General features: G+C 53.0%; 1 protein-coding gene across 1 annotated transcript in view; it reads left to right on the top strand.

The window, feature by feature from the left end:
• Positions 1 to 27,294, top strand: part of RAMP3 (receptor activity modifying protein 3) — a 54,299-nt gene that overhangs the window by 13,602 nt on the left and 13,403 nt on the right. The window contains exon 5 of the mRNA XM_060021226.1: positions 2,338 to 2,405. Coding sequence (XP_059877209.1) covers positions 2,338 to 2,405 — 68 coding nt within the window. The remainder of the gene's footprint in view (positions 1 to 2,337; positions 2,406 to 27,294) is intronic.

The raw sequence follows: 27,294 nt of genomic DNA, 5'->3' as shown, positions 1-27,294 counted from the left end.
GAATGGGTGGTGAGTTTTATCATAAACTTTTATACATCTATTGAAATTATTACCTATTGATTGGCTACATTTTTAGGTTGAACCACAGGAAAATGCAAATCTTCCAACATTTTTTTTTTTTTTTTGCGGTACACGGGCCTCTCACTGCTGTGGCCTCTCCTGTTGCGGAGCACAGGCTCCGGAGGCGCAGGCTCAGCAGCCATGGCTCACGGGCCCAGCCGCTCCGCGGCATGTGGGATCTTCCCGGACCCGGGCACGAACCCGTGTCCCCTGCATCGGCAGGCGGACTCTCAACCACTGCGCCACCGGGGAAGCCCACCATTCATCTTTGTATTGTGCAATGCCAGTTTAAATGAGAGCACGAGAGCATTTGACTCTTACGTGGAATCACCAAAATCGTACTTTACATCCCTGGTTGGGATGGGCACATGTATTTCATTCTGCACAAAACTTACAAAGTGCTTTCTCTTCACTTTTTTTCCTTTTATTTTCGGATTCACTCTTTTTTTTAAAAAATAAATTTATTTACTTTTGGCTGCATTGAGTCTTCGTTGCTGCGCATAGGCTTTCTCTAGTTGTGGCGAGCGGGGGCTACTCTTCATTGCAGTGTGCAGGCTTCTCATTGTGGTGGCTTCTCTTGTTGCGGAGCATGGGCTCTAGGTGCACGGGCTTCAGTAGTTTTGGCATGTGGGCTCAGTAGTTGTGGCTCTCAGGCTGTAGGGCGCAGGCTCAGTAGTTGTGGCACATGGACTTAGTTGCTCAGCAGTATGTGCGATCTTCCCGGACGAGGGCTTGAACCTGTGTCCCCTGCATTGGCAGGCGGATTCTTAACTGCTGCGCCACCAGGGAAGTCCCCATGCTGGTCTTTCTGGCCAGCTGAGCTTTCGCACATTAGCATGATCCTATCACTCACCATCCCTCCCCCCAGCCACCCCTGCCATCTGAAATTCTTCCTATACAACCTGGGGGGTGAAGTCCAAACACAGGGTGTGGCATGAATGCCCTTCCCATGAAGTGGTCAAGCGGGAGGGTTTGAATCCATGCCTGGGTTGGGTCCCGCCCTGGCTCTGCTAGTTCTGTGACCTTGAACTACTTACTGTTTCTCACCTGTGCATGGGGTGAGGCTGTTGCCTAGGGAACCCAGGTGTTGCAAAAGCATTTGGCACCTGGGGCATAGCACGTTAGCTTACATTCCTGTCCTTGACATTCTCTGATCTCTGTGATTTAGGTTGAGACTTTTGGGGCGGTGAGGGCTGTTAGCAGATTACATCTCAGAATGTATTTTGTTATGATCAACACAAGGGCATTGGCTAACGTTGAAGTCTTGCCTAAGATTTGAAGGCTCGAGATTTAAGGCCCCTGGGTAAACCCCTCGTGGAAGGAGTCTGTCCTTGGGAATCGGGCTCTGGTCTCATTTGCTGTGTGACCTCAGACAGGTCGTTTCCCTTCACGTGCCCCTCAGTTCTCCCACCTATGAAACGGAGGCAACGACAGCATCTTTCATAATGGGTAGGTGTGAGGGTTACATGAGGTGGTAAATTAGTGAAGGTGCCTCTTATCTAGAAAGCTTTCTACAGATTTCAACTGAGGTTATTTAGAAGATAATTTCACAGTTTTTAAATTAGAAAAATAATTGATACACATTGCAGAAAACTTGCACAATTCAGAAAAGCATAAAGAAGAAAAAGAAAATCACACGTGATCTGTGTCCTGGAGCTACCTTGTTAATGTCTTCGTTCACCTTCATCTGGCTTTTTCCTATGTAAGCACATGTGTATCTGTCACATCCCACCATATATACACAGACTCTTCCCCCCAGGCAATCTCGTGTCACTGGGGCTGTGCTGCAGGCGTGGTACAGTCACATTTTACTCAGAGCACTCCCATGCCTTCAAGACTTATGGAAAGCATGGTGGTCAGTGGTGGGGAACCAGGTCACTTCCCTGGCAGGCCACCACCATTAACCCATTTCCTCAGCTTCTAAGAGAACCCTTCACACAGCCATGAGACTGGGACTGCACTTTTCATCTGGAGGGGGAGTAGAGGCCAGCTCTAATTGCTGGGTGCTGGGGAGGCCAGGCCAGGGGGGATGCAGGCCCGGTGGGCTTGGGGGGAAGGGGAGGGGCAAGAGGTGTTGGCAGGCCAGGCCTTCAGGCAGGTTCTCGGCCCCGAGGGCTAGACGGAGAACCAGGAGTTTCCAGGAATGATGTTCCCTGGGCTCACCAGCCCCGGGGCAGGGACGTGGGGTCCTCGGGCCCTGGGGATGTTCACTGGCCCCTCTGGCCTGGCCTCAGCCAATCTTCTTCCAAGACCTGCAGGCCTTTTCTCTCTGCACAGCTCCTGTGTGTCCGGATGGATGGGGAAACTGAGGCTCAGCTGTGATCTCCCGGAGCATCAGTTACATGGTGAGCTAAGCGCATAGTGTCCCCACTGGTTCTGTGGGGTCGGCTGGGTTTGGGGTTTCCTCCAAACTCTCATGCCCAAGACCAGGTAGGGGAGGCCACGCCGTTCACACGCTTGCTCCTCTCAGTGGGGACCATCACAGCCCCTGGGTGGGAGTCCCGTCCTCATCGGATCTCTCACAGCTCATGAACTTTTCCACACCCTGATCTTACCAAGTCAGTGCATGTAGCGGTTGCTTCTCCTGCCTCTTGCTCCTCTCCAGAAATTTCTTTCCTCCCCCAAGTTTCTCAAGGCTCTATCGGCACCTCTTGTTCAGGGCTCCTGGGTGTGGGGCTGTCGGGGAGCCCTGCCCCTTCCCTCATGATCCAACAGCACTGTGGTCCCCTCGGGCTCCCATGGGGTCTGCTGGGTTAGCGGGACATCCAGGGTGAAGGGTGTGCTGCAGGGGCTGCCGGGTGGTCCTGGTAGGAAGGCTTGGGTGGCTGCACCCCACGGCATCACCCCTGTTCAGGGTCCCTACTCTTCATCCATTCATCCAGGCTGGTTGTCTGGCCAGGGACACCAGTGAATGCAGCCCTCTGGTCCCAGGTGTGCACTGGTGCAGGCATCTCACCGGCTGGGGACCTGGAGGCTGAGAGAGGCCGGAAGATGTGGATGGTCCAGGGGCCATGAGGGGTGGTGCTGCCAGGCACAAAGAAACGGGGTCTTCTAGGGCAGCGGTCCCCAACCTATTTGGCACCAGGGGCCAGTTTCGTGGAAGACAATTTTTCCACGGACGGGGGGCGGGGGGCAGTGGTGGGAGTGGTTCGGGCAGTAATGCCAGCGATGGTGAGCGGCAGATGAAGATTCCATCGCCCACCGCTCACCTTCTGCTGTGCGGCCCGCTTCCTAACAGGCTGCCGACCGGTACTGGTCTACGGCCCCGGCATTGGGGGCCCCAGTTCTAGGGAAGTCTGATAACCACGTCACTCAAGTGGGAGGGAGCTGGGGAGGCTGCAGACCTGGACCACACAGGGCATGGAGCCAGGCCAGGTGTCAGGGTGGGTGGGCACGGCCAGTATGTTTCAGAAAGACCCTCTGCTGGCTGACTGGGAGGTGGGACCGTGAGGGGCAGGGAGACCCCGGGAGAGCCCACTGCCTGTCCTGCTGATAAGGGTGAGGCCTGGGCAGAAGGAATGTGGGACCAGGGGCTTGGGTGTCCTGGAGCTGAGGAAGTGGGGGTCCAGCCCCGTGATCAGGGGGAGAGCAGGGTGGAGCCTCCCCCCTCGTGGTGTCTCCATCAACCCTTGAATCCAAGCCCAGTGGGCTTGTCCTGCCTCAGATGAAGCCTTGGGTAGAGAATTAGCACTAATGGGCTCACAATGGGAGGGCTTTTCAACAAGCCCAGCGAGCCAGAGGCACACCCCTTCCTTCATGATGGGGGCCTGACAGCTCGGAGAGCGGAGCAAGGCTTGCCGGGAGGACAGGGACCAAGGAGTGGATCTGTACAAGCCTGCAGGTCGCATCCCCAGGGCCAGGCCAGGGCCCACAGCACCACCCTGCCGGCTTAGAAAAGAGGCCAAAACTGTTTCCCACAATTCCTGCCACTAGGAGTCAGAGGTCAGAGGCTTCCACTTTACTCAACAGACATGACAACCTTGCAGCCCTGTCACCTCCATGACATTTAAAATTTTATGTTTGTTCTCAACATTAAAGTAATTGGAGGGACTTCCCTGGTGGCGCAGTGGTTAAGAATCCGCCTGCCAATGCAGGTGCCACGGGTTTGAGCCGTGGTCCGGGAAGAGCCCACATGCTGCGGAGCAACTAAGCCCGTGCGCCACAACTACTGAGCCTGCATTCTAGACCCTGCAGGCCACAACTACTGAGCCCACGTGCCACAACTACTGAAGCCCACACGCCCTAGAGCCCGTGCTCCACCACAAGAGAAGCCACGACAATGAGAAGCCTGCGCACTGCAATGAAGAGTAGCCCCCGCTCACCGCAACTAGAGAAAGCCCGCACGCAGCAATGAAGACCCAACGCAGTCAAAAAAAAAAAAAAAAAAAAGTAATTGGAGATTTTTCATAAAATCTAGCTTTCTTGTGTGGAAATAAACAAAACCAACCAGATGGGGAAGGCAGAAGTGTGTGTTCAGAGCTGGCTGTAGCGAGGGAGTTGCTCCCATCACTTGGTTTGGCAGAGACTCAAGGGCAGGCAGGGCAGTGGGACAGCTTCCTGGAGGAGAAGGAGGGCTCAGGGCTGCCCTGGTGGGGGCTGTGGGCCTGGGGAAGCTGGAGGTGCCCTCACTAGAAGGGGGGGTCCCATGTGATTGGTTGGGGGAGTGTGTTTGGCTTTCTCTGGTTGGTCCTGAGTTGGAGGTAGGGACTGAAATTAGGGAAGCTGTCAGTTATCGACCAAATTCTGGCCTTTTGGGGCTGATTGTTACAGGGGTTATTGTTTAGCTTCCTGGATTGTCCCTAGAGACAGCAGGCTGGCTTCCTGGGCTGGCTGCTGCGGGCTGCGGGTCAGAAGTCTGTTGTCTATGTGATTCGGGCGTCAGTCTCACTGGGTCCTCTTGAAGAATCAGAAGCCAGCCTTGCGCTTCTGTAATGGTGGAGAGGCAACTCAGATCCACTTCCCCTTCCCAAGGGCGACTCAGGAAGCCAAGCAATAGTGGTCAGAATTCTCACTGAAAGCATCAAAACCCACAGGATTGGAAGACAGGGACCCCAAGGTAAGCCTCGACAGCTGCCTTTGCGTTCCTGCTCTAGGAAGTGAGCCGTGAACAGCAGCTTTGCTTTGGCCATGTCCCTTTGTCATAGCTGATCCATGACGTGGGCTTTGTGGAAGGCCTCCGGGGACAGGGGACTCCGTTACCATTGATCCATGAGCGCAAGCAGTGCAGCGGAGAATACAGGCACGGGGCCAGACTGGGGCTAGCTCGGGCCTGTCCAGTCTGGGAGAAGGGGACTGAGGCCAAGAGTGGGGAGTGTCTGGGCTTCCCTGGTGGCGCAGTGGTTGGTAGTCCGCCTGCGGATGCAGGGGACATGGGTTCGTGCCCCGGTCCGGGAAGATCCCACATGCCGCGGAGCAGCTGGGCCCGTGAGCCATGGCCGCTGAGCCTGTGCATCTGGAGCCTGTGCTCCGCAACGGGAGAGGCCACAGCAGCGAGACGCCCGCGTACCGCAAAAAAAAAAAAAAAAAAAAGAGTGGGGAGTGTCTGGAGGGGCTGGAACGGTGGGAACATGGGGACCGAGGGGACAGCAGCAGAGACAGAGACCCCACGTCTCGATGGTCCAGGAAAAGGGCTTTGCACGTTCGTCCAAGTGTGATGGGAATAAATGAAGGGCCTGAGCAGAGGAGGGTCTGGTGCGTGTTTAGAGAGACCTCTTGGGCTGCTGTGTGGAGAACAGAGTGAGGGGTGGGCAGGGTGAGGGGGGAGACCAGGTGGCTTCTACAGCAGCAGGGGTGAGGCGGGGCGCTGTGCGGTGAGGGGCATCCATGCACTTTGGAGGCAGACCCACTGGGACCCGGATATGCAGCAAGCCAGAGGCCAGAAGTGTCCGGAACATCAGGGGAGCTGTCAGCTTATGGGAAATGCATGGGGTTTGCAGGGAAGGAGTGCAGGGAGGGGTTCCTGGCTGAGCCCCAAGACACCACATTTGGGAACTGGTTGGGGAGAAGGATGCAGAACTCCAGGTGGAAGAGGGGTGGGCGGAATGGAAGCACCAAGAGCAGCACCTTCCAGGGGAGGGGATTCCCCCTAGGTGTCCCGGCTGAGCCTCCTTGTGAGGACAAGGAAAAAAGTCCTGAACAGAAAACAAACCTCGCCGGCTAGCAACAAATGATCAGGAGTTGAGTTAGGTGAAAGAAGGACCCCAAGAAGGCTCAGCAGAGCCGTAAGTGGCCTTTGCCCTGCCAGCCGAACTTGATATTGAACGCAGCCAGCAGGAGACAAAACCCAGGATGTGCCCAAGATGGGGCTCTAAGGACTCAAAGATCTAGAAATCAAACTCTCCCACCCACAGAACATGGCAAGGAAAACCATCTCAAACTGTGGCCCAGAACAGAGTAGAGAATATACCTCTTGAGGATTCGCACCAAACACGTGCAGCACAGAGCAGCCTGCAGGGGAGCTCGGCGCTCTGCAGACACAGGGTGGCTGATGCCCTTTACGAAGTAAAACCCGGAGAAGAGAAACACTGTGGAGACCATCGTGTGGGGTCCCGAGGTTCCTCTCTGGAAGGGTGTTTGTGGGGCAGGGCTCTCCCCACTCCTGGTAGCCGCTGCTGGTCTCTGGCACACAAGGGTGGTGATGGTAGGGCCCGCCAGCAGGCCTTTTCGATCTGGAGATTTCTGTCTTAGCGGTAGGCTCCAAGGATGGACGTCCATGCCTGGGTCCCTCTGCAGCACGGGGAGGGAGATGGGAGAGTGGGGGCAGGGGTCCCAGGTGGCCCCCGGCCAGCCCACCTAGTGCTTAATCTTGTCCAAGTGGGTTTCTGACTCTGGTGGTTAAACAGGGCTATGAATGGATCAGGTGTGGAACAACACCTGGGCTCAAGCTCTTCTTGTGGTGACAATGGCTGTTGTCTTTTTTAAAAAATTTATTTATTTATTTACTTTTGGCTGTTGCTGGTCTTCGTTGCTGCGTGTGGGCTTTCTCTAGTTGCGGCGAGCAGGGGCTACTCTTCGTTGCGGTGCGTGGGCTTCTCATTGCCGTGGCTTCTCTTGTAGAGCACGGGCTGTAGGCACATGGGCTTCAGTAGTTGTGGTGCACAGGCTTAGTTGCTCCACGGCATGTGGGATCTTCCCGGACCAGGGCTCAAACCCGTGGCCCCTGCATCGGCAGGCAGACTCTCAACCACTGCGCCACCAGGGAAGCCCTGGAAGCTTTTTGATTACTGCTTCAGTCTCTGTATTAGTGATTGGTATATTCAGATTTTTAAAATTTCTTCCTGATTCAGTCTTGGAAGTTTGTATGATTTTAAAAATTTGTCCATTTCTTCTAGGTTGTTCAACTTGTTGGTGTGTAGTTGTTCATAATATTCTCTTATAGTCCTTGTATTCCTGTGGTATCTGGCTTTTTTCCCTCCTCTTTGTTTCTGATTTTATTTATCAAGGCCTTCTCTCTTTTTTCCTTAGTGAGTCTAGCTAATAGTTTGTCAATTTTGTTTGTCTTTGCAAAGAACCAGCTCTTAGTTTCTTTGATCTTTTCTGTTGTCTTTTTAGTCTCTATTTGATTTATGTTTGCTCCGGTCTTTATTATTTCAGTCTTTATATTAACTTTGGGCTTCATTTGTTCTTTTTCTAGTTCCTTTAGGTATAAAGTTAGATTGTTTACTTGAGATTTTTCTTGTTTCTTGAGTTGACCTGTATTGCTATAAACTTCTCTCTTAGTACCACTTTTGCAGCATCACATGTTGGTATGTAGTATATTTATTTTTATTTGTCTTCTGGTAATTTGTGATTTCTCCTTTGATTTCTTTGTTGACCCAGGAGTTGTTCAGTAGCATGTTGTTCTGTCTCCACATATTTGTGATTTTTCCCACTTTCTTCTTGTAGTTGACGTCTAGTTTCATTCCATTGTGATCAGAAAATATGTTTAATATGATTTCAATCTTAAATTTATTGAGACTTCTTTTGTGTCTCAACATATGGTTTATCCTTGAGAAAGTTCCAAGTGCACTTGAGAAGAATGTGTATTGTGCTGCGTTTGGATAGAATGTTCTTTATAAATCTATCAAATCCATCTGGTCTAATGTTTCACTTAAGGGTGTTGTTTCCTTGTTGAATTTCTGTCTGGATGATCTTTCCACTGATGTTGGGGTGTTAAACTCCTCTACTATTATTGTGTTACAGTCAATTTCTCCGTTTAGAACTGTTAATGATTACTTTAAATATTTTGGTTTTCCTATGTTAGATGCATATATATCGATCATTGTTCTGTCTTCTTGATGAATGGTCTTCTTTATCAATACATAATGTCCATCTTTGTCTCCTGTTACCTTTTCTGGCTTGAAGTCATTTTGTCTGATATAAGTGTGGCTATACCAGCTTTGTTTTGGCTGCCATTTGCTTGAAGTAGCATTTTCCATCCCTTAACTTTGAGCCTATGTTTGTCTCCAGAGCTGAGGTGAGTCTCTTGGAGGCAGCATATAGTTGGGTCTTATTTTTTAATCCACCCAGCCACTCTGTGTCTTTTGATTGGTGAAGTCAATCCAGTTTCACTTAGGGTGATTATTGATAAATGAGGATTTAGTACTGTCATTCTATCTTTGGTTTTCTGGTTTCTCTATACCTCCATTGTTTCTTTTTCCTTGTGTTTCTGTCTGCCATTTTGGTTTGGTGGTCTTCTTTGGTATTTTTCTCAGTTTCCTTTTTTTGTTTTTTTGTGTGTCATGTCTCTGCTCTGTGTTTATGTTTTCTTGGTTACCCTGAGGTTTGTATAAAATGTCTCATAGATAAAATAGTCCTTTTTCTTTTTAAAAAATCTTGTGTGCCTGCCAATGCAGGGAACAAGGGTTTGAGCCCTGGGCCGGGAAGATCCCACATGCTGCGGAGCAACTAAGCCCGTGCGCCGTAACTACTGAGCCTGCTCTCTGGAGCCCGTGAGCCACAACTACTGAAGCCCGTGTGCCACAACTACTGAGTCCTTGTGCCTAGAGCCCGTGCTCCACAACAAGAGAAGCCACCGCGATGAGAAGCCCATGCACTGCAACAAAGAGCGGCCCCCGCTCGCTGCAACTAGAGAAAGCCTGTGTGCAGCAATGAAGAACGAACACAGCCAAAATAAATAAGTAAATAAATAAATTTATAAAAAAAAAACTTGTGTAAATTATTATGGAAATACAGCATCAAAGCTAGCCTCCTAATCTCATCTCCCCCCCCACCTTTTAAAATTGAAGTATAGTTGATTTACGTTTTGCTAGTTTCAGGTGTACAGCAAAGCGATTCAGTTACATATATTCCTTTTCAGATTCTTTTCCATTATAGGTTATTACAAGATATTCATTATAGTTCCCTGTGCTATACAGTAGATCCTTGTTGTTTATCTATTTTATACGTAGTAGTGTGTATCTGTTAATCCCAAACTCCTAACTTATCCTTCCCTCCCCCCTTTCCCCTTTGGTAACCAAAAGTTTGTTTTCTATGTCTGTGAGTCTAAAACAGTCCTTTTTCTGCTGATAGTATCTTATTTTCATTTACCTATATGAGTTTCATCCTTTTCTTCTTCCCCTTTTATGTTTTTGTTGTCTCAAATTATCCCTTTTTTTGCTGTAAGTTTGTTACTTATACCTGAAAATGAGATAGCTATAGCTGTTTTTCTGCTTTCCATTTTTTTTTTTTTTTTTTTTTGCGGTACGCGGGCCTCTCACTGTTGTGGCCTCTCCCGTTGCGGAGCACAGGCTCCGGACACGCAGGCTCAGCGGCCATGGCTCACGGGCCCAGCCGCTCCGCGGCACGTGGGATCCTCCCAGACCGGGGCACGAACCTGTGTCCCCTGCATTGGCAGGCGGACTCTCAACCACTCCGCCACCAGGGAAGCCCCTTGCTCAAAGTTTTGTGTATTTTTGCTGTTTTGTTTTTGGTAGAAGAGTTCCTTTCAGCATTTCTTGTAAAGCAGGTCTAGTGGTGATGAATTCCCTCACCTTTGTTTGTCTGGGAAAGTCTTTATTTCTCCTTCATTTTTGAATGACAAATTTGCTGTATAGGGTATTCCTTTTTTTAAAAAAATTAATTTATTTTATTTTTGTGTTGGGTCTTCACTGCTGCACGCGGGCTTTCTCTAGTTGCAGCGAGCGGGGGCTACACTTTGTTGCAGTGCGTGGGCTTCTCATTGCAGTGGCCTCTCTTGCTGCGGAGCACAGGCTTCAGGCATGCGGGCTTCAGTAGTTGTGGCTCGCGGGCTCCAGAGCGCAGGCTCAGCAGCTGTGGCACATGGGCTCAGTCGCTCTGTAGCATGTGGGATCTTCCCAGACCAGGGATCAAACCCCTGTGCCCTGCACTGGCAGGAGGATTCCCAACCACTGCGCCACCAGGGAAGTCCCTGTATAGAGTATTCTTGAGTGACAGTTTTTATCTTTCAGTATTTTGAGAATGTCACTCCACTCCCTCTGGACTGTAGGGTTTCTGCTGAGAAATCTGCTGATAGCCTAATTCGGGTTCCTTTGTAGATTATCATTTTTTCCCCGGCTGCCTTTAAATTCTTTCTTTTTCCTTGACTTTTGGCAATTTTAATATAATGTGTCTCAAAGAAAGTCTTCTTGCGTTGAGGTAATTAGGTGTTCTTGTAACTTCATGGACTTGTGTATCCAGTTCCTTCCCCAAATTTGGGAAGTGTTCAGCTATTATTTCTTTAAATAAGCTCCCTTCTCCCTCTCTTCTCCTTCTGGGATACCCATTATGCTAATATTGCCCTTCCTAAAAGATAGCTCTTGTAGGATTTCCTCATTTAAAGGAATATCTTATTTCTCTTTCCTCTTTTCCTTGTATTATTGTTAGATTTCTATCTTCTATCTTGGAGCTCACTAATTCTCTCTTCCATATGGTCTGCTCCATTTCCAGTGCTAATACTCTCTTCATCTCATTTATTGAGGTCTTCAGCTCCAGAATTTCTCTTTGGTTCCTTTTGAGAGTTTCGGTCTTTTTGGTAAAGTGTACCTTCTGTTCATCGTTTTTATTCCTGAGCTCATTAAACTGCCTTTCTGACTTTTCTTGTATCTCTGAGTTTCTTTCTTTTTTTTTTTTTTTTTGAGGTACACGGGCCTCTCACTGTTGTGGCCTCTCCCGTTGCGGAGCACAGGCTCTGGACGCGCAGGCTCAGCGGCCATGGCTCACAGGCCCAGCCGCTCCGCGGCATGTGGGATCTTCCCGGACCGGGGCTCGAACCCGTGTACACGCCTGCATTGGCAGGTGGACTCTCAACCACTGCGCCACCAGGGAAGCCCTGAGTTTCTTGATGACAGCTATCTGAATTCTCTATCAGATCACAATATTTCATGACTTTAAGTTTGGTGTCTGGAGAATTGTTATTTTCTTTTTGTGTAGTGTTACTGTGGTTCTTCGTGTTGTTTGATGAACTGTGCTGGTGCATTTGAGGCTGGACAGATTGGGAATTAGAGTCCTTTCTTTTATTTTCCAGTAGGTGGCGCCATCACACAAGTTTTTGGTTTCTCTTAGCTGAGCTGCCTCTGGTTCTATTTCAGTGCACTTTCCAGCTTCGTCTTCTCTGTAAAAAGTGTGGCTCTGTGCCTTCATTGTCATTTCTTGTGCCTCTGGGGTCATTGCTGCCTTGTTTCTGCCAGGGCTGCTGTCATCCCTCGGATGGTGGGCTCTTTCCTTATGTCTGGGATCCCCGGAGACACAGGCTCCCTGTGGAGGAGGGAAGACGAGGGGAGGGGAGCCAGGGTCCACGGGGCACCTCTCCTGTGTCTGGTGTTGTAAGGTTCCCGGGCTCCACCACTGCAGATGGGGGCGTGTCGTGGCGCCTCAGCGGCTGGGAAGATGGTCCCCCAGCCCTCACTGCCACTGCTGCCCAGTTACCTGTGGCCACGGGTGCCGGTGCATCTGGGACGCCTGAGTCATATGTGCCCCTTCTTCTGCTGCTCCTGGGTTCTCTGAAGCTGTGGGCTCAGCTGCCATGGTCAGAGGGCTGGGACTGCAGGCAGGCACCCATTCCACTGTTCCCACGGTTCTGTCTTCTCTATTTCAGTTCACCCACCTTTAGATGTACTGATGTGTGGACATTCCCCGTCCTGTTGTGTTGGGCAGAGGAGCCTTTGCTGAGCTGTGGATGTCTTACCGGGTATAGATCGAAGGGGAAGGACAAAGGTAGTTTTCCACTCCACCATGTTTCTGAGGTCACTCTAACTTTAAAAGACAGTTTTACAATTACCGAGTGGTAGCATGATCATAACAAATTAATTAAAAACAATTTGGCATCTTCCACGTTCTATTATTTTACATGAATCTCATCTAAAAAATTAAAAAGCAGTTTGCACAGCCAAAGTGTAACCGGAAGAGCCAAATTTGACATGTTGGATCTGTTCCTTTTACTTTAACATTTGCTTTCCGCCGCTTTTGTTCACTAAAAGGATACTGTCTCTACACAATGGCCTGCCTCTGGGAACCCCGCCCCTCTGCCTGAATGTTAAACCAAAGTGCCTTTGTTCAGGCAAACATCCGGCCCTATCCACCTGTGGATGGCTGCAAGAAAGAAGAAATTAACACCTCCCCTCCCCAAGGCTGGTCATTCCAGGTGATATCTGCAAAACTTATGGCCTTTTTACTTTACTTCCTCATCTCCTCCCCATCTCTGTGCTATAAAAGAAACTGGCATCCAAACCCCGATAAGATGGTTATTTTGAGACTTTAATCTGCCAGCTTCTTGATCTGCCTGCTTTCTGAATAAAGTCGTATTCCGTGCCTCAACACCTGTCTCTGATTTATTGGCCTGTCGTGCGGTGAGCAGAGCGAGCTTGGACTCGGTAACAAAAGGAGAAACCATGGATCACACAGAGGTGGGGGAAGCATGCAGCTAGACCAGAGAAAGAACCGGCATTTGGGCTCCATCTCTCTGCAGACCAGTGTTCTCCACTGCTCATGCTGCCGGGCAGTTTCATTAAGTTCGGCAAAGACAGTTCTATTCCAGCACTTGATGGCAAAAAAACCCGTTTCCCAAGCTGCGGAGGGGGTGGCTTGGGGCTACCAGATGTCACGGCAGAGAACTGTCACCACAGAGAATCCTGAGCCCAGAAGTGGGAGGGGGTGTCAGAGAAGGAGCCAGGGATAGCTGCTCAGAGGAGACGACTCCAGAGCTGGATCTTGGCGTGTGAAGTTGGGGGCAGAGCCAGGTGGAGACAGAAGGCACAGTCATCCAGGGCAGCAGACATGGAGGAGGGCCCGCCCCCAAGGCTAAGTGCGAAGGAAATGGTGGTTTCCAAGAATAAGAAAAGTCAGCGTCCTAAGTGAACAGCGAGGGCACGGAGACGCCTGGAGAGAGGAGCAGAGGTCCCTTGTGGCTGGAGAGACTGCACACAGCTCTCCCCTCCAGGCTCAGTGCAGGGAGAGCAGACCCGGCCGCCTCTGAATCCACTCCTGCCAGGATTCTGCCGACCTCTGTGGGCATCCCTAGCCCTCATCATCCTGCTCCCCGTGATGTGTGTTCCTCTTGTGCCCACTGTGACACCAGGCGCTCCCAGCCTGGCAGCCCCTCCTTTGTGCCTGGCGGGAGGCTTAACCTCCTGCAACCAGCCTCTAAATGGTGAGGTCCTGAAGGCACGTGGCCGAGCCCTCTGCACGGCTCACCCCCAGGCAGCCCTGTTTCTCCTCTGAGCTCCGGCCAGCCCCTCTCCAGCTAAGCCTGCACCTCCACCAAGCCTGGCCAGAATCCTGGGGGCTTCTGGCCAAGTCCTGCCAATGTTATCCCTAAATACGTCACTTCCACTCCTCACTCTCTCCTACCTCCCGGTCCCTGTGACCTTGTGCCTCAGGGTCCGTCCTCCTAACCGCTTCTCAAAATGCAGATGTAATGGCTCTCTTGCTCACCAGCTTTGGCAGGCTGAGTGATCTGCCAGCCAGAGAGGGTGGGACAGGCATGACCACCACCCATCCATCCATTCATTCAGCAGGTATGCATTGGGCACATACTTTTGACTTGGCACTGTTCAAGGAGCATGCTTCCCACAGGAGACAGACAACCGTTCTTTCATTTCAGCCACAGGGGTGTGTAGGAGAGCAGGGCCGAGATTTGAAGCCAGGGAAGTTGGACAAGCCAGGCTCCAGCATGTGCTACAGAGGGACTTCATGCAAATCAGGTCATTGATGAGGTAAGCAGGTCATGTTATTGAAGGCTCAGGTCTGCCATCACTAATGTGCACTTCAGCCGGAATATCTGTCAGGGTCCAGCTGGAAAAGGAAAGCTTGTTTATGGTGGGACTTTTCCAGTGTATACCTGCTGAGTGAATGGATGGATGGGCAGTGGTCATGTGTGTCCCACCCCTGTCTGGATGTGGTGAAGGAGGTGATTGTAGGGGAGGAGTAGAGGGGGACGGCCGAGGCAGGTGGTGAGTGTGGCGGTCTCTCTGCTGGTCCCCAGGGAAGTGGGGAGCACCTCTGCAATGCGTACATTTCTCAAGCCTGAGAAGGGAGGTTTGGGGAGACGGCCCCGCTCTCTGCCCTCAGGAGACACTGTGAGGACAAGAGTGCCATCGTGGACTGCCACCAGCCTGCCTGCCCCTATGACTTGGGCAGCGCTGCTCCCCAGAACTTTCTCCAGCGGTGGAAGTATGTCCAGTATGCAGCCACAGGAGGCTCTTGAGTACGAGCGTGACTAGTGCAACTGAGGACCTGAAACTGTAATTTGTTTCACTGCGGGTAATTAAACCTAAATAGTCACACATTTCCTTTGCGAGGGATCTGAGAGCCACATCTCCGAGGCCGCATTGCCAGCTGGCTTCCTGTTAGATCCTGCAGTAGGAGGCGTCAGAGGGGGACTGGAGGGGGTGGGGCAGGAGATGGCCTCCTATCTTGTCCTGGCAGGGTCACTCCTGCAGTGGCCAGCGTCCATCTCCTTCCAGCACCCTGGAGTGGGCCTTGTGGCTCGGTGCTCAGCAGCACCCCTCGGCCAGCCACACTTGTTCTGTGGATGTCAGGCACGCTGATGGCATCAGAATTTACACCTGTTTGAATTTTGTCTCCCTCATTACTAGCGAGGTGACCGCATTTTACGTTACCCCCGTTTCATCGTCTCCTGTGCCCTGCTTGTTCATACTCTGTGGCCCGCGCACTTTCCTGTCAGGCTGTTACTGATTTGTAGACATTCCTCTTACCTGTTGGATATGAATTCCGTGTGTTGCAAATACTTCCTTTCGTTAGGTTGTTTTTATTACCACTCTATGGTATTCTTTTGTCCTGTGAAAGATGTAAAATTTTATGTGGTCAGAATTGTGCGCTCCTTTATGCCTTCTTGCTATAACCCGGACTAATCTAGCCCAGAGTTAGAAACACATCCTTCTGTAGTTTTAGTAATACTCTGATGGATTTTTTAACGTTAAGTTCTTTTGGTTCATTGGAAATTGTATATGTGCAAGTGTATCAGGTCAGGAATTAATATAATTAATTTCCCTCAAAGCTGACAGAGTGCTCCAAGCCCACTCTGTCCTCCTTGATTTTAAATGCTGCCTGTTTAAGGCCCTGTCCTTTCGTTCAATTTGTTCAGTTCCTTGAACTCTGCTATCGCTCGGCAGTGTGTGTGGTGCGGCATGGCGTGGAGGGAGGGTCAGAGCACACGGCCCGGCTCACGTGGGTACCACTGCAGCTCTGCATGGACCCTGCGCTCCATCTTCAAGGTAAAATCCTGAAGCTCAGAGTTTCAGCGATGTGCTCACTTCACGGACCCTCAGCCTGAGGTTTCCAGCCGAGAGGGCCGGCTCCAAAGCCTGTGTTTTCTAGAAACTCGAGTGACAGGACCGGGGTCTGGGTGGTTCAGAAATGGTGCTCCAGGAGCACCTCAGCGTCAGAGCGCCCAAACCTCTGTCTGGGCTCGTTTTCTCTTCACTCTACACTTTACCTGGGAATCTCGTGCTTTCCTGTGGCTTCAGATACCATCTGGATGCCAAAGACCTATAGGCCTGTTTCTCCACCCAACCTGCCCCCCGGGCTCCAGGCCCAGGCATGGACCTGCCTGGGGACATTCCCCTGCAGGGCTCAAGCAGACCCCTTCCCGCCAGCCCACATCTTTCTTCTCCCCACTCAGGGACCGCCACCAGCACCCCCTGGGGGTTTGAGCTGCCATCCTGGGCAGCCATCTTTGTTTTTTTAAATTGTGTTTCGTTGTTGTGGTTGTTTTTGGTTTTTGTTTGTTTGGTTGGTTTTTTTTGGCCTCACCGCACGGCATGTGGCATCTTAGTTCCCTGACCAGGGATCGAACCCGTGCCCCCTGCAGTGGAAGCGTGGAGCCCTAACCACTGGACTGCCGGGGCACTCCCTGGGCAGCCGTCCTTGACTCGTCACTCGCTCTCACTCTGTCCATCCTTTCTGGAGTCCTGTCAGCATCTGCCGGCTGTGCCCTCCCTGTGGCTAGAGGGGCCTGCTGAAAGCACCACCTAATCAGCTCTGCAGAGCAGGCCTACTGCCCGCAAAATAAAACGGACATTCCCTGAGCGCCCCCTGGGGGCTTCACTGCTTTTGGTCTGGCCCACACTCCTCTGGGGTTGGACCTCCTCTTCCTCCCCTGCGCCCTCTCTCACCTCTCCCACCTCAAGTGAACCCCACTTCCCCGGGCCTCCCCAGAAACCACTCACGTTGGTTTCATGCGGTTCCTGGTGTCGAGGTCTGTTTCAGGGAGCCCAAGGCAAGACGTGAGCTGTACAGTAAGTCCCCTACATACGAACCTTCAAGCTGTGAACTTTCAAAGATGTGAACGTGTGTTCCATCCACGTCAGGCATGAGCGACATTGCAGCTTGCCCTCCGTGTCCTATTGCTGGCGATCCTTCAGCTCTACCATCTCCCACCTCCTCTCCCTCCTCCAGTCAGTAACTCTTCTCGCCTGTTCACTTGATGCCAGCCCCTGGATGCCAGCTGTTGTACCGCACTGCTGTACTTTTCAAGGTACTGCACTGTAAGATTAAAAATGTTTATTTTTTGTGTTTGTTTGTTTTTATGTATTATTTGTGTGACAAGTATTATAAACCTATTACAGCACAGTACTACATAGCCGATTGTGTTAGCTGGGTACCTAGGCTAACTCTGTTACACGTGTGAACAAATTGGACTTACGAATGCGCTCTGGGAACGGAACTCGCTCATACGTAGGGGACTTACCGTATTTGTTTTAGGGTGGGTGAGCTTTCCGGAGCTGCCATGACACTGACCACAAACGCAGCAACTTAAATCCACACGCTTATCCTCTTATAGTTCTGTAGGTCAGAAGTCCAGTTTGGGTCCCTTGGGCTACAGTCAGGGTGTCTCAGGGCCCCCTTCTTCCTGGAGACTCCAGGGGAGGATCCATTTCCTTGCTTGTTTGTGTCACTGGCAGAATTCACTTCCTTGCGGTTGTAGGACTGAGGTCCCCCCTCCTCACTGGCTCTCAGCTTCTGAGGTCACCCACGTTTCTTGTTTTTAAAAATTTATTTTTGGCTGCGTTGGGTCTTCATTGCTGGGTGAGGGCTTTCTCTAGTTGAGGCGAGCGGGGGCTTCTCTTCTTTGTGTTGCACGGGCTTCTCATTGCTGTGGAGCACGGGCTCTAGGTGCGTGGGCTTCAGTAGTTGTAGCACGCAGGCTCAGTAGTTGGGGCATGCGGGTTCTAGGGCGCGCAGGCTTCAGTAGTTGTGGCGCATGGGCTTAGTTGCTCCACGGAATGTGGGATCTTCCTGGAGCAGGGATCGAACTCACGTCCCCTGCATTGGCAGGCAGATTCATAGAGGCAGGAAGTAGAATGGTGGTTGCCAGGGGCTGCGGGAGAGGACAAGGGGAATTACTGTTTAATGGGGGCAGAGTTTGGGACGATGAAAAGTTCAGGATATGGATGGTGGTGTTGGTAGCACAACATGTGAGTTCGCTTAATGCCCCTGAACTGTACACTTGAAAGTGGTTAGGATGGTAAATTTTATGCGATGTGTGTTTCACAACGACAATGACAAAAACAACAACAGCAACACAGAGAGTTGAGTTCTGGGCCCTGGGAAACAGCTGAGGGTCAGGTCCCTCTCCCGGCCGGCCGAGGGGGATCTCCCTGCCGCCCCTACTTTGTATACAGACCCTCTGCCTCATCACTTGCGGGGGTCACGTCTGGCGCTTCACTGAGGATGGAGAGACAATGTTTCACCGGCAGGGGGCGCCAAGTACCCGTGCACCTGCCCCACTCCGCCGCCCTGTCCAGCCAAGTCTCCCACCGTCTGGGTTTTGAGGGGAGTCTCCCAGAAGGAGTCTCGGCTCCTCTCATGCTGGCTCCTGGGCGAGATGCATGGAGCCGATACGCCCCGTGTTTCTCTGATCCCATTTGCTCACAAACCCTCCACTTAGAGAAGAAGCTCCTTTACTGTCGAGAGAATTTGCTCCTAAAACCATTACAAGAAAAATTATTGAATAAATATCATGAGACTACTGTGTCAGTCAGGGCTGGATCAGGAGAGAGAAGCCACACAGTAATTGGCACGGGAGAGTTTGCTATAGAGGACCGTGAACGGAGACTGGGTGGCCTACGAAGGAACGCAGGACCGCAGCTGTAGGGATGCCTGGTCAGCAGACCCCGGCGGCAGGGGGCCGCACCCTCAGGAGGAGTGAGTCAGGGGCCAGGCGCTGCCTGGGCGCATCATACGTGGGCGTGGGAACCGAGCGTCCCCGTGTCACACGTGAGAAGACACAGGTGCAGGGGCGGCTGCTTCCTCTCTGGGGTCTCAGACCCTGGGTCCCGGCAGTACAGACGGGGAGCAGCCCCTGTGGGATCCAGCAGTGAGCCCTGTCCCCTCCCCTGGGGGCAGGGGATCTCCCCACCCCATGACACCGTCTGAGCTGGTCTCTGGGTGGCACTGGCTGCCAGGCCACTCGCAGGGGAGAAAGACCACTTGGGCTCACCCTTCAGGGCTCAGCTTACTCCACGGGGCCTGAGCCTACCATGAACCACAGGGGAGGGCCTCGTGCTCGTCCAGTGCCTGTGTTTCCCAGAGGACCTGGCATGGGTCCCTGGACCCTGCAGGGGCCCCTCCTCAATCAACACAGCTGCTATTTTCCCATCTGGTGGCCCGTGGCCAGGCAGGGGTGAGGAGAGGACCCTCAGGGAGCTGCCTGCAGGCCTGCTAGAGAAGGTGGGGTCTGATGGCCTTGCCTTCCCAATGCGGAAGCCACCTGCTCAGAGTGGCTGTGCCGCAAGGAGGAGCCAGACGAGCCTGACAGGCATGATGGCTACTCTGGGCCTGTCATGGCCATCTGGGTCCTCCCTATCTCCACCTCCATCTCCACTGTACCGTCTCCACCCCCACCATCTCTATCTCTACCTCCACCACCATCTGCACCATCTCCAGCTCCACCATGTCTACCTCCACCATCTCCACCATGTCCACCTCCACCACCATCTCCACCTCCACCATCTCTATCTCTGCCTCCACCACCATCTGCACCATCTCCAGCTCCACCATGTCTACCTCCACCATCTCCACCATCTCCACCATGTCCACATCCACCACCATCTACACCTCCACCATCTCCACCTCCACCATCTCTATCTCTGCCTCCACCACCATCTGCACCATCTCCAGCTCCGCCATCTCCATCGCCACCATCTCCATCACCATCTCCACCATGTCCACCTCCACCATCCTCACCTCCAGCACCTCCACCTCCACCATCTCCACCTCCATCCCCCAGGGCCTATGAATCTCAGCACAGAGAAGCTTCTTTGACCTCAATCCTCACCTCTGACCTGAGAATGAGGCAGGGCAGTTATCCCCTTCAGCTTCAGATGGAAAACTCGAAGCTCCCTGAGGGTTTTCGAGCTTGGGGCGGGTTCCTATAAAAGCTGATTGGACCTGTTCTCAAGGGTGTGTGAGCTGAACCGAGGGCAGTTGGGGCTTCAGGGGAACAGGAGGAAGGCTGGCTGGGAGACCCTCAGGTGGGTTTCTGGATCCATCCATGTGGGGAGGAGATGGTTCTAGCCTGTGAGCTCAGGGAATCCCCTGGGCCTGGCCTGTTCTCTCTGCCCTGAGGCCCGAGGGCTGCAGCTGACCTCCCAGACGTCATCAGCTTGGCCCAGAGGAGCTGGCTGTTTGTGAGTAGGGGCTTCCATCCCTGGAGGGATCCAGGCTACAGCCTCTCCCCCTCTTAAGGGCAGATTGCTTGTGGATGAAACAGCATCATCCTAGGGCAGCACCCACTGTCATGAGCACTGACCCTAACCCACCTGTCCAGGGTGTCCCCTTACCCAGCCTCCACCGTCCCACCTTCCCCTCTCAAGCTCATCTTTCCACAGGGACAGCCCCTCCTGTCTTCCTGGGAACATCACACCCTCACACCCCTGCACCCAGACCTAGTGGCGTATACAGCAAACACGTGTCCTTCCTCACCATCCTGGGGGAGGCTGGCCCCGACTCAGCCAGGACCTCAGTGCAGCTGGAGGAATGTCGAGGTGACCTCTCATCCCAGGGCCGCCCACATGGCTTCTCCTTGTCCGTGAAAAAGCAGCTGTGCACAGCAACAAGCCAGAGCTGCCCATCTCTTAAGTTCTGGCCCTGGAGTTCCCAGAACGTCCCTTCTTCTGTGATCCACAGACCATAGCAACCACTAATGCCAGCCTGGATCTGGTGGGGGGAGGGGCAGCCAAGAGTCTCTGATGACCTTTGAAGCGTCTCTGATGACCTTTGAAGAGTCTCTGATGACCTCTCTGGAGAGAAGAGGAGCAGCCGGCTCTCAGCAGGGGAGACAGCTCTGCACAGGGGGGTCCAGTGTGCCCAGCGGGTGCCAGGACAGGATGAATGTGGGAGCAGCAGTGTGGGGCCCCAGAACGATGGCCCCTCTGGGACTCTCCCAACCCCCTTCTCACTACCTGCCTGAAACCACCTGCGCCAGCAGACCACGTGCCCTGTGCACGGGGAACGGAAGCCAGGGCCCTGCCTCTCAGGCACTCCCTCTAACGGGGATGCGTGGGCAGCCTGTAGGCCTCGGGAGTTTGCCCTGGGGCACGGAGGAGCTCCATGGAAGTAGGGTGCAGGGACCCGAGTCTACGGGATGGGGGAGGGGAGGGCATCGCAGACAGGGGAGCAGCTTCATCCAGCGCCCTGCCTCCCAGGGTGCTCATTCCCTAGTACCGGTCAGTGTGGAGCCACAGCCCCAGGCTGGGGCAGGCTCCAGGGTGCTGTCTGATCTGCCCCCCGCGTCCGGCCCATCTCCCCCATTCCAGCCTGCTAGCTGTGTGCAATTGCCTGCGAGGTCTGGCCTAGCCTCTCTCGTGGAGTGGTGCAGGCCTCTGTGAGTCTGTGGCCTCCTGGGACACTGGTGGACACCTGGGCCGTGCTCTTGGCTTGTCTCCCTTGGTGCAGGGCATCTGAGAGAGGGCAGCTGGCAGGAAACACTGGCCGAGACTTCAGCCCCCGCTGAACGCGTGGAAGGCCTGGGTCACAGGTGCTGAGTCGCCCCTGCATCTGTGCTTGCCACCACCTAAGGCAGAGGCAGGCAGGACGGCTGGTCAATTTTAACTAGCTTGAATTCTCCCTTGAAATAATTCTGTTTGTAATCAGAAGAAGCACAGAAAGCTTCAATCCCTTATTAAGTGGACTTCCTCACGCAAGAAAGGTCAGTTCAGCTCTTGCAAGGTAGTTGTTTTGCGATGCCTGTACTAGAATCCCTCTCCCCAGCCCTCCCTCGCAGGACCTGGACTTCGGGGTGGGGGTATTACCCATCTTCCACCACTCAGAGAGGCGGAGCCCTTGTCCAGGTGGGGAGCCCACTTGCTCCATCCCTCTGACTTGGGAAGGGCCCAGGCCGAGAGCAACCAATCCCTGAGGGGCCCCCATCTTCCTGACCCAGCTCCCTGAGCCCTCAGACCAGCACGTGCTGGGGGGTGTGTGGACTGGGGGCACCGTAGGGCAGAGGGGTCCCCACCAGTGACAATGTGACCAGCTGTCCATGGGGCCAGAGTCTATGCTAGGGGCTGAGGGTGACAGAGGTGACCAAGCCAGGTGAAGTGATCCATGGTTGGAGAATCCCAAGTCCCTCCCTCCCTCCCCTCGGAGCCCATGACACTCCTCTAGGTCAGGTCCTTAGGGGTACCCAGTCACTCTCCTGGCCCTCGTCTTGTCCCCTGAGGCCTCCAGAGGGCACAGGGCAGGACCAGGGCCTGAGGACGCGGTTCTAGCCATGGGCAGTGGGGTGTGTGCAGGAGTGCAGCCGGGTGCACGCGTGTATGGCCCCACCCGCTCTAGTCCAGAGGGGTGCAAAGGCTCCTGGCACAGGCGAGGCCCCAGGAAAGTATCCTGGGGGCCTGAGGCCAGTAAGAGTTCGGGGGTCAGCTGCGCTCCACCCTGAGGGCTCCTCTCCGCACCCTCACACAGAGATATCCCCACTCTCAGCCAGCTCTCTCCCCAAGGGCGCTGCCCTCGCCGGTCTCATGGCACAGAGACGCACAGCAGTCCTTCTCCAGACACCTTGCCCAGCTCTTCTTCGGGCTGGGGGGAGGGTGGGTGCATCCGCAGGATCCTGCCCGCTCCTTGGCAGGCTTCCCTCACCCGCCCCTCATCTTGCCCTGCAGCCCAGTCGGGCGCGGAGCCTTCCAGGCGCTCACCTGCGGCGGGCCGCGCCCCCAGGGCTGCAGGAAGGGGGCTTGCGCTGGGGAGGGGATCCGTCCTGGGGGAAGGACCGTCCAGTGAGGGAAGACATATTTTGGGCTATAGGGCGCGTCCTTAGGGTACTCGTCCTAGGGATGGGAGCATCCTGGGGGAGGAAGCGTCCTGAGGGGTAGCACGTCCTGGGGGAGCACGACCTGAGGGAGGGCACCTGGGTGGGAGGGAGGCGCATCCTAAGGGGCGCAGAGCACATCCTGGGGGAAGGCACCTCCTGGGGGCGGGCTTTTTGCGGCCCCTTCCCCGCCTGGGCTCCGCCCCCGGGCGCCCCTAGCGCCCCCAGCCGGGACTCAGGTGCACCGCGCGCCTCAGCTGGATGGTGCGCCACACAGCTGGACCGCGCGCCACAGCTGGTCAGCCATGGAGACAAGAGCGCGGCGGCGCCCGCACGTTTTCCCGCTACTGCTGCTGCTGCTGCTGCTCTGCGGTAAGGGGACGCTCGGTCCGGCACCGGGGGCCCAACCGCCTCTGGGGCTGTGGGATCCGCGCGGCCTTTGCCTTCCTGCATCCGCACCTGGCTGCACCTCCTCCCCTGCACCGACCTGGGCGAGCCTGGCGCGCCCCGCTCCGGAGGGGCGAGGGGTGACCGGGTGCGGTCCCCAGGCTCTCTCCAAGCCGATGGCGACGGACCGGACTAGGAAGGAAGGCGCAGGGTCTCCTGCGGGCTCTGCATCGCCAGCCGCCGACTCGGCCTGGGCCTGCCCCTCCCAGCTGCGATGTCCCCGGCCTCGCTGCCCTGGAGCTGGGGACGCCATGCCAGCGCGACACCCCGAGCGAGCAGCGGCGGCGAGCATGTCCGTCTCCCTCCTCCCTGTGAGATAGTGCGCTCCTCGTCCCGGGGCTCCTGCGTTCACACCAGGCGCAGGGGTGTGGATGAGAGGAATCCAGAACTGGGAGTGCTAGACCTTCCCTGCTGTGCCGGTCCTTCCGAGGACAATGTTTCAGTGTGAGTGTGTGTGCGCGTGTCTGGAGAGACTGGCTGGAGGGGGCAGGGGGCGGCTTTCCGAGGCTTCCCCTCTCAGATCCCTTCTCCAGCAAGAAAACACAACTCCTGGGAGAACACATTGCTCACAAATTGGGAATGGATTGAATGAAAAGGTTGTTTTGAAAAATCGTTCTCAAGAAATCATCCAAGAACAAATAATAGGGTATGCGTGTTTGGGGAGGGCTTCGGTGGGAGAGACTTGCTGAGACTGGGAGTTGCAGAGCAGGGTCTGAGCCTGGCCAGCTCTGGGAGGAGGGAGCCCTGGCCTGGGGTTCAAGGGTCTCAGGCCCTGTCCGTGGGGGCCACTGTCCCCTGGGTCCTTTGGGATGCTCCCTTGCTCTCACTGGTCTCAGTCTCCCTGGCTGTAAGATGCAAAATTGGGCTTATTTGAAATATCATTGTCCGCTTTTTTTTTTTTTTGCGGTATGCGGGCCTCTCACTGTTGTGGCCTCTCCCGTTGCGGAGCACAGGCTCCGGACGCGCAGGCTCAGCGGCCACGGCTCACGGGCACAGCCGCTCCGCAGCATGTGGGATCCTCCCGGACCGGGGCACGAACCCGTGTCCCCTGCATTGGCAGGCAGACTCTCAACCACTGCGCCACCAGGGAAGCCCCATTGTCAGCTTTGATGACGTGAAATTTGGAAAAGGCGGCATAGGCCCATCGACATCTTGAACTCTAGGTTACCCTTCCACTGGAGATGCCTGGGGTGGAGAAAGTGTGACTTCATTTCACATTCTGGGGTTAGAGCCCTAGGATTAGCTGGGTTTTGTGTTGAAGGAAAGGGTGATTGGTGGCTTCCAGAAATCAGGAGTGCACTGATGTGGCATTTCAGCAACCTTCAAATACAAAGCTCTTGGATGGAGGTTTTGGTCCTTGAGATGGAAGAGGAATCCTTTGCTTCACTATGAGGGAATCCGAGGTTCTCCTCACCAGCCTGTAGCATGGAGTTGAGAAGGCCCAAAGGCAGACCCTGTGCAGAAATCTCCTGTGTTAATAATCTTGGGCTCACGTGGGCATGGTTCTGGAGGCCACCTTGTCTTGTCTTGTTGGTCCCAGTGTCCCCCTCCCATGGAGCCTGGGGTGGGGACCAGGCCAGCCTCTCAGCAGACACAGCCCGGTGCTGGTCTGGTCAGAGTGAGGGCCTCAGGAACTGGCTCCTGACTGCGTCAGGGAGATGCAGGGAGAGGCGAACCGGCTCTTGGTCCCGTGCTGCTTTGTCATAGGTGGGATGGGGGCCATATCAGCCCTGGAGGCTGCTGCATCTCGAAGGAGGGTTTCAGGGCTGCCGGCTGTCTATGCTGTGGATCCTGACACCCTGCTGTCCCTGAGCTGCCTCTGAGCTGTGCCAAGTGGGGGGCCTGGCTTCCCAGGGCGCAGGGCCACGGGGGGGGGGTTCCTCTTGACCATAGGGGCCCATCAGGGGCTCTGAAGGGCCCATCAGGGAAGGTGCTTCTTTGAAAATTACAAACCCTAATTCAGAAGCAGTTGCTGCCGTGCAGGGCCCTGGGGTAGTGAGGTCAAGAGAAGTCCACTCAGCTGGGCCTCTGCCTCTGTGTCTGTTCCCACCCGGAGCCAACACTGACCTCAGCTTGGGCTGCTCACTGCTCGGAAGTCAATGTTCGAGAGACAGGAGTTGGTGGGGGGAAAGAGATGCTTTATTCAGGAATCCAGGAACCTAGGAAGATGGCAGACTAGCATCCCCCAAACCAACTCCACGTTGCCAATCAGCGGACAGGAGCTTTTAAAGGAAAGCTTCCAGGACGTGCAGGAGACTGCGTGCAGAACAGATGGAGTTGCTTGTGTCATGGCGACAGTCTGATCGTCACGCAGGTAGCCTTTCCCCTCTGGCGGCGGTTTTTATCAAGTATGTACAAAACAGCCCAGGAGTATGCATCAGACACTGTCATCTGTCCTCCCTGAAGAGCAGGGAGGGAATAAAGATTCTGTGACTGCTCTATGGCTGATTTACTCTTTAACTTGTTACCATTCTCTAGGCCCAACTGCTATTTTTGTCACTACATGTCTACATCCTTTCAATCATTACTTCTTGAGCCAGGCTTTTGTGACTCAGGGGAGGCCCCTAGGAGACTAAAGCTTTTTGCTACAAACAAGAAACGGGGGACCCAGAAGGGCTTCTGTACCTGAGAGGGTCCTGCAGAGTCCTGCTTGGTTTCAGTCCCCCCTTTTCTTTGATATTTTCCAATCCTGAGGAGGAAGAGGTGCAGAATATGAAAGGGAAGAAAGTTTTGGATAGAAAGGTTAATCATAAACTTAGCAGAGGAACTTGGCTTTGGTTCCGTTTTTGTTTTAACTTTTCCCAAATCTTTGAGGGAATGGGGTGATGATCACTCTGGTTACTTCCTGGTGAAACGAGGCCTAGTCCTGCCACAATTTGGGGAATTGGACACAGAGTTGGAAATAGTCCCTATTTCCAAGCTTAGCATCAATATTTTGTATTATGAAAACAGTACTTCCCTCTTTGATTGCTTTGTCATAGCACCTAGACAAACATTTGAAAATTAGTAGATATATTACAATGAGGATAATAATCAAAATGCATGTTTGTACTATTCTCCAAATGTAGTTTTTCCCTTAATGGTTAAAGCAGACATACAATGTATGTTTAATAGACCACAAACAGGCTGTTTTAAATTAGCATGAAATTTGAGTTAAATCATGTAAACCAGAAAGACTTCCCTATACCTCAATATGTGAAATTTTCTTCTGTCATTTCCCCCTTTTGGTTGCAAATCTTTCAGTAGAAAGCACTGATGATCAAAGTATCTGTCCCTTGATTGTGTTTGCTGCCTGCCCTGGGTCTATCATGTCCCTTGGTGCTACTCCTACTTTTTGTTTATATGTTTGCCTAGTTATCCATGTTGGGGGAAAACTAATCAGACATAACAAACAGCTACAAAGGTATGTTGACAGGGAAACATTTTATAGGTTATACATCTTATCAATTATATCAAATTGTCACACAAACATTGCACGTGCTCCAAGCAGTAGACTTAAAGCAAGCAGTGATACATGTCACGAGTAGTTATACTCTGTGACAACTTTATTAGAGAAATTTTTTCATATAATGTTTTCCATGTAGTTTAATAGACCAAATAATCTTAATTAGTTTAATATGTCTTTCTGAGATGGCTCAGGGGCCCTTTGGGAAAGTCAAAGTTAGCTAGAGAAAGAAACTTACAGTCTGTTATCAAAGCTGCTCAATATTCCAGGAAAACTTTGTTCTCTTTACAGAGAGAGAAAAACAAACTCTAGTCCTGTATTAGTTTGCTTTTAAATTCAATCTAATCTCAATCAATCCTGACCATGCACAAAACTCTTTTCTTAAGGTTCCTTTTCCATAAACCTTCTACAACTTTCTGTATCTATATAAGTTTGTCCCTTATTTTTTCCCATCTAGAAACAATGAGCTCTAGGACAAAATTATTTTCCCTTTTTCTTTAACAAAAATATCTCCATCCTTCTCTTGCTGACAATGTATTTTCTTTACATTCTGAAGTGATTTCCTTATTATTTTTAATAGTTTAATCGCATATTTATTAGAATTTTTAACCCTTAAAAACCGTAATCGCCAGCA

Source organism: Delphinus delphis, chromosome 9 (genome assembly GCF_949987515.2).
Source record: "Delphinus delphis chromosome 9, mDelDel1.2, whole genome shotgun sequence".
NCBI classification, from domain to species: Eukaryota; Metazoa; Chordata; class Mammalia; order Artiodactyla; family Delphinidae; genus Delphinus; species Delphinus delphis.
This window is presented reverse-complemented; position numbering and strand designations above follow the sequence as displayed.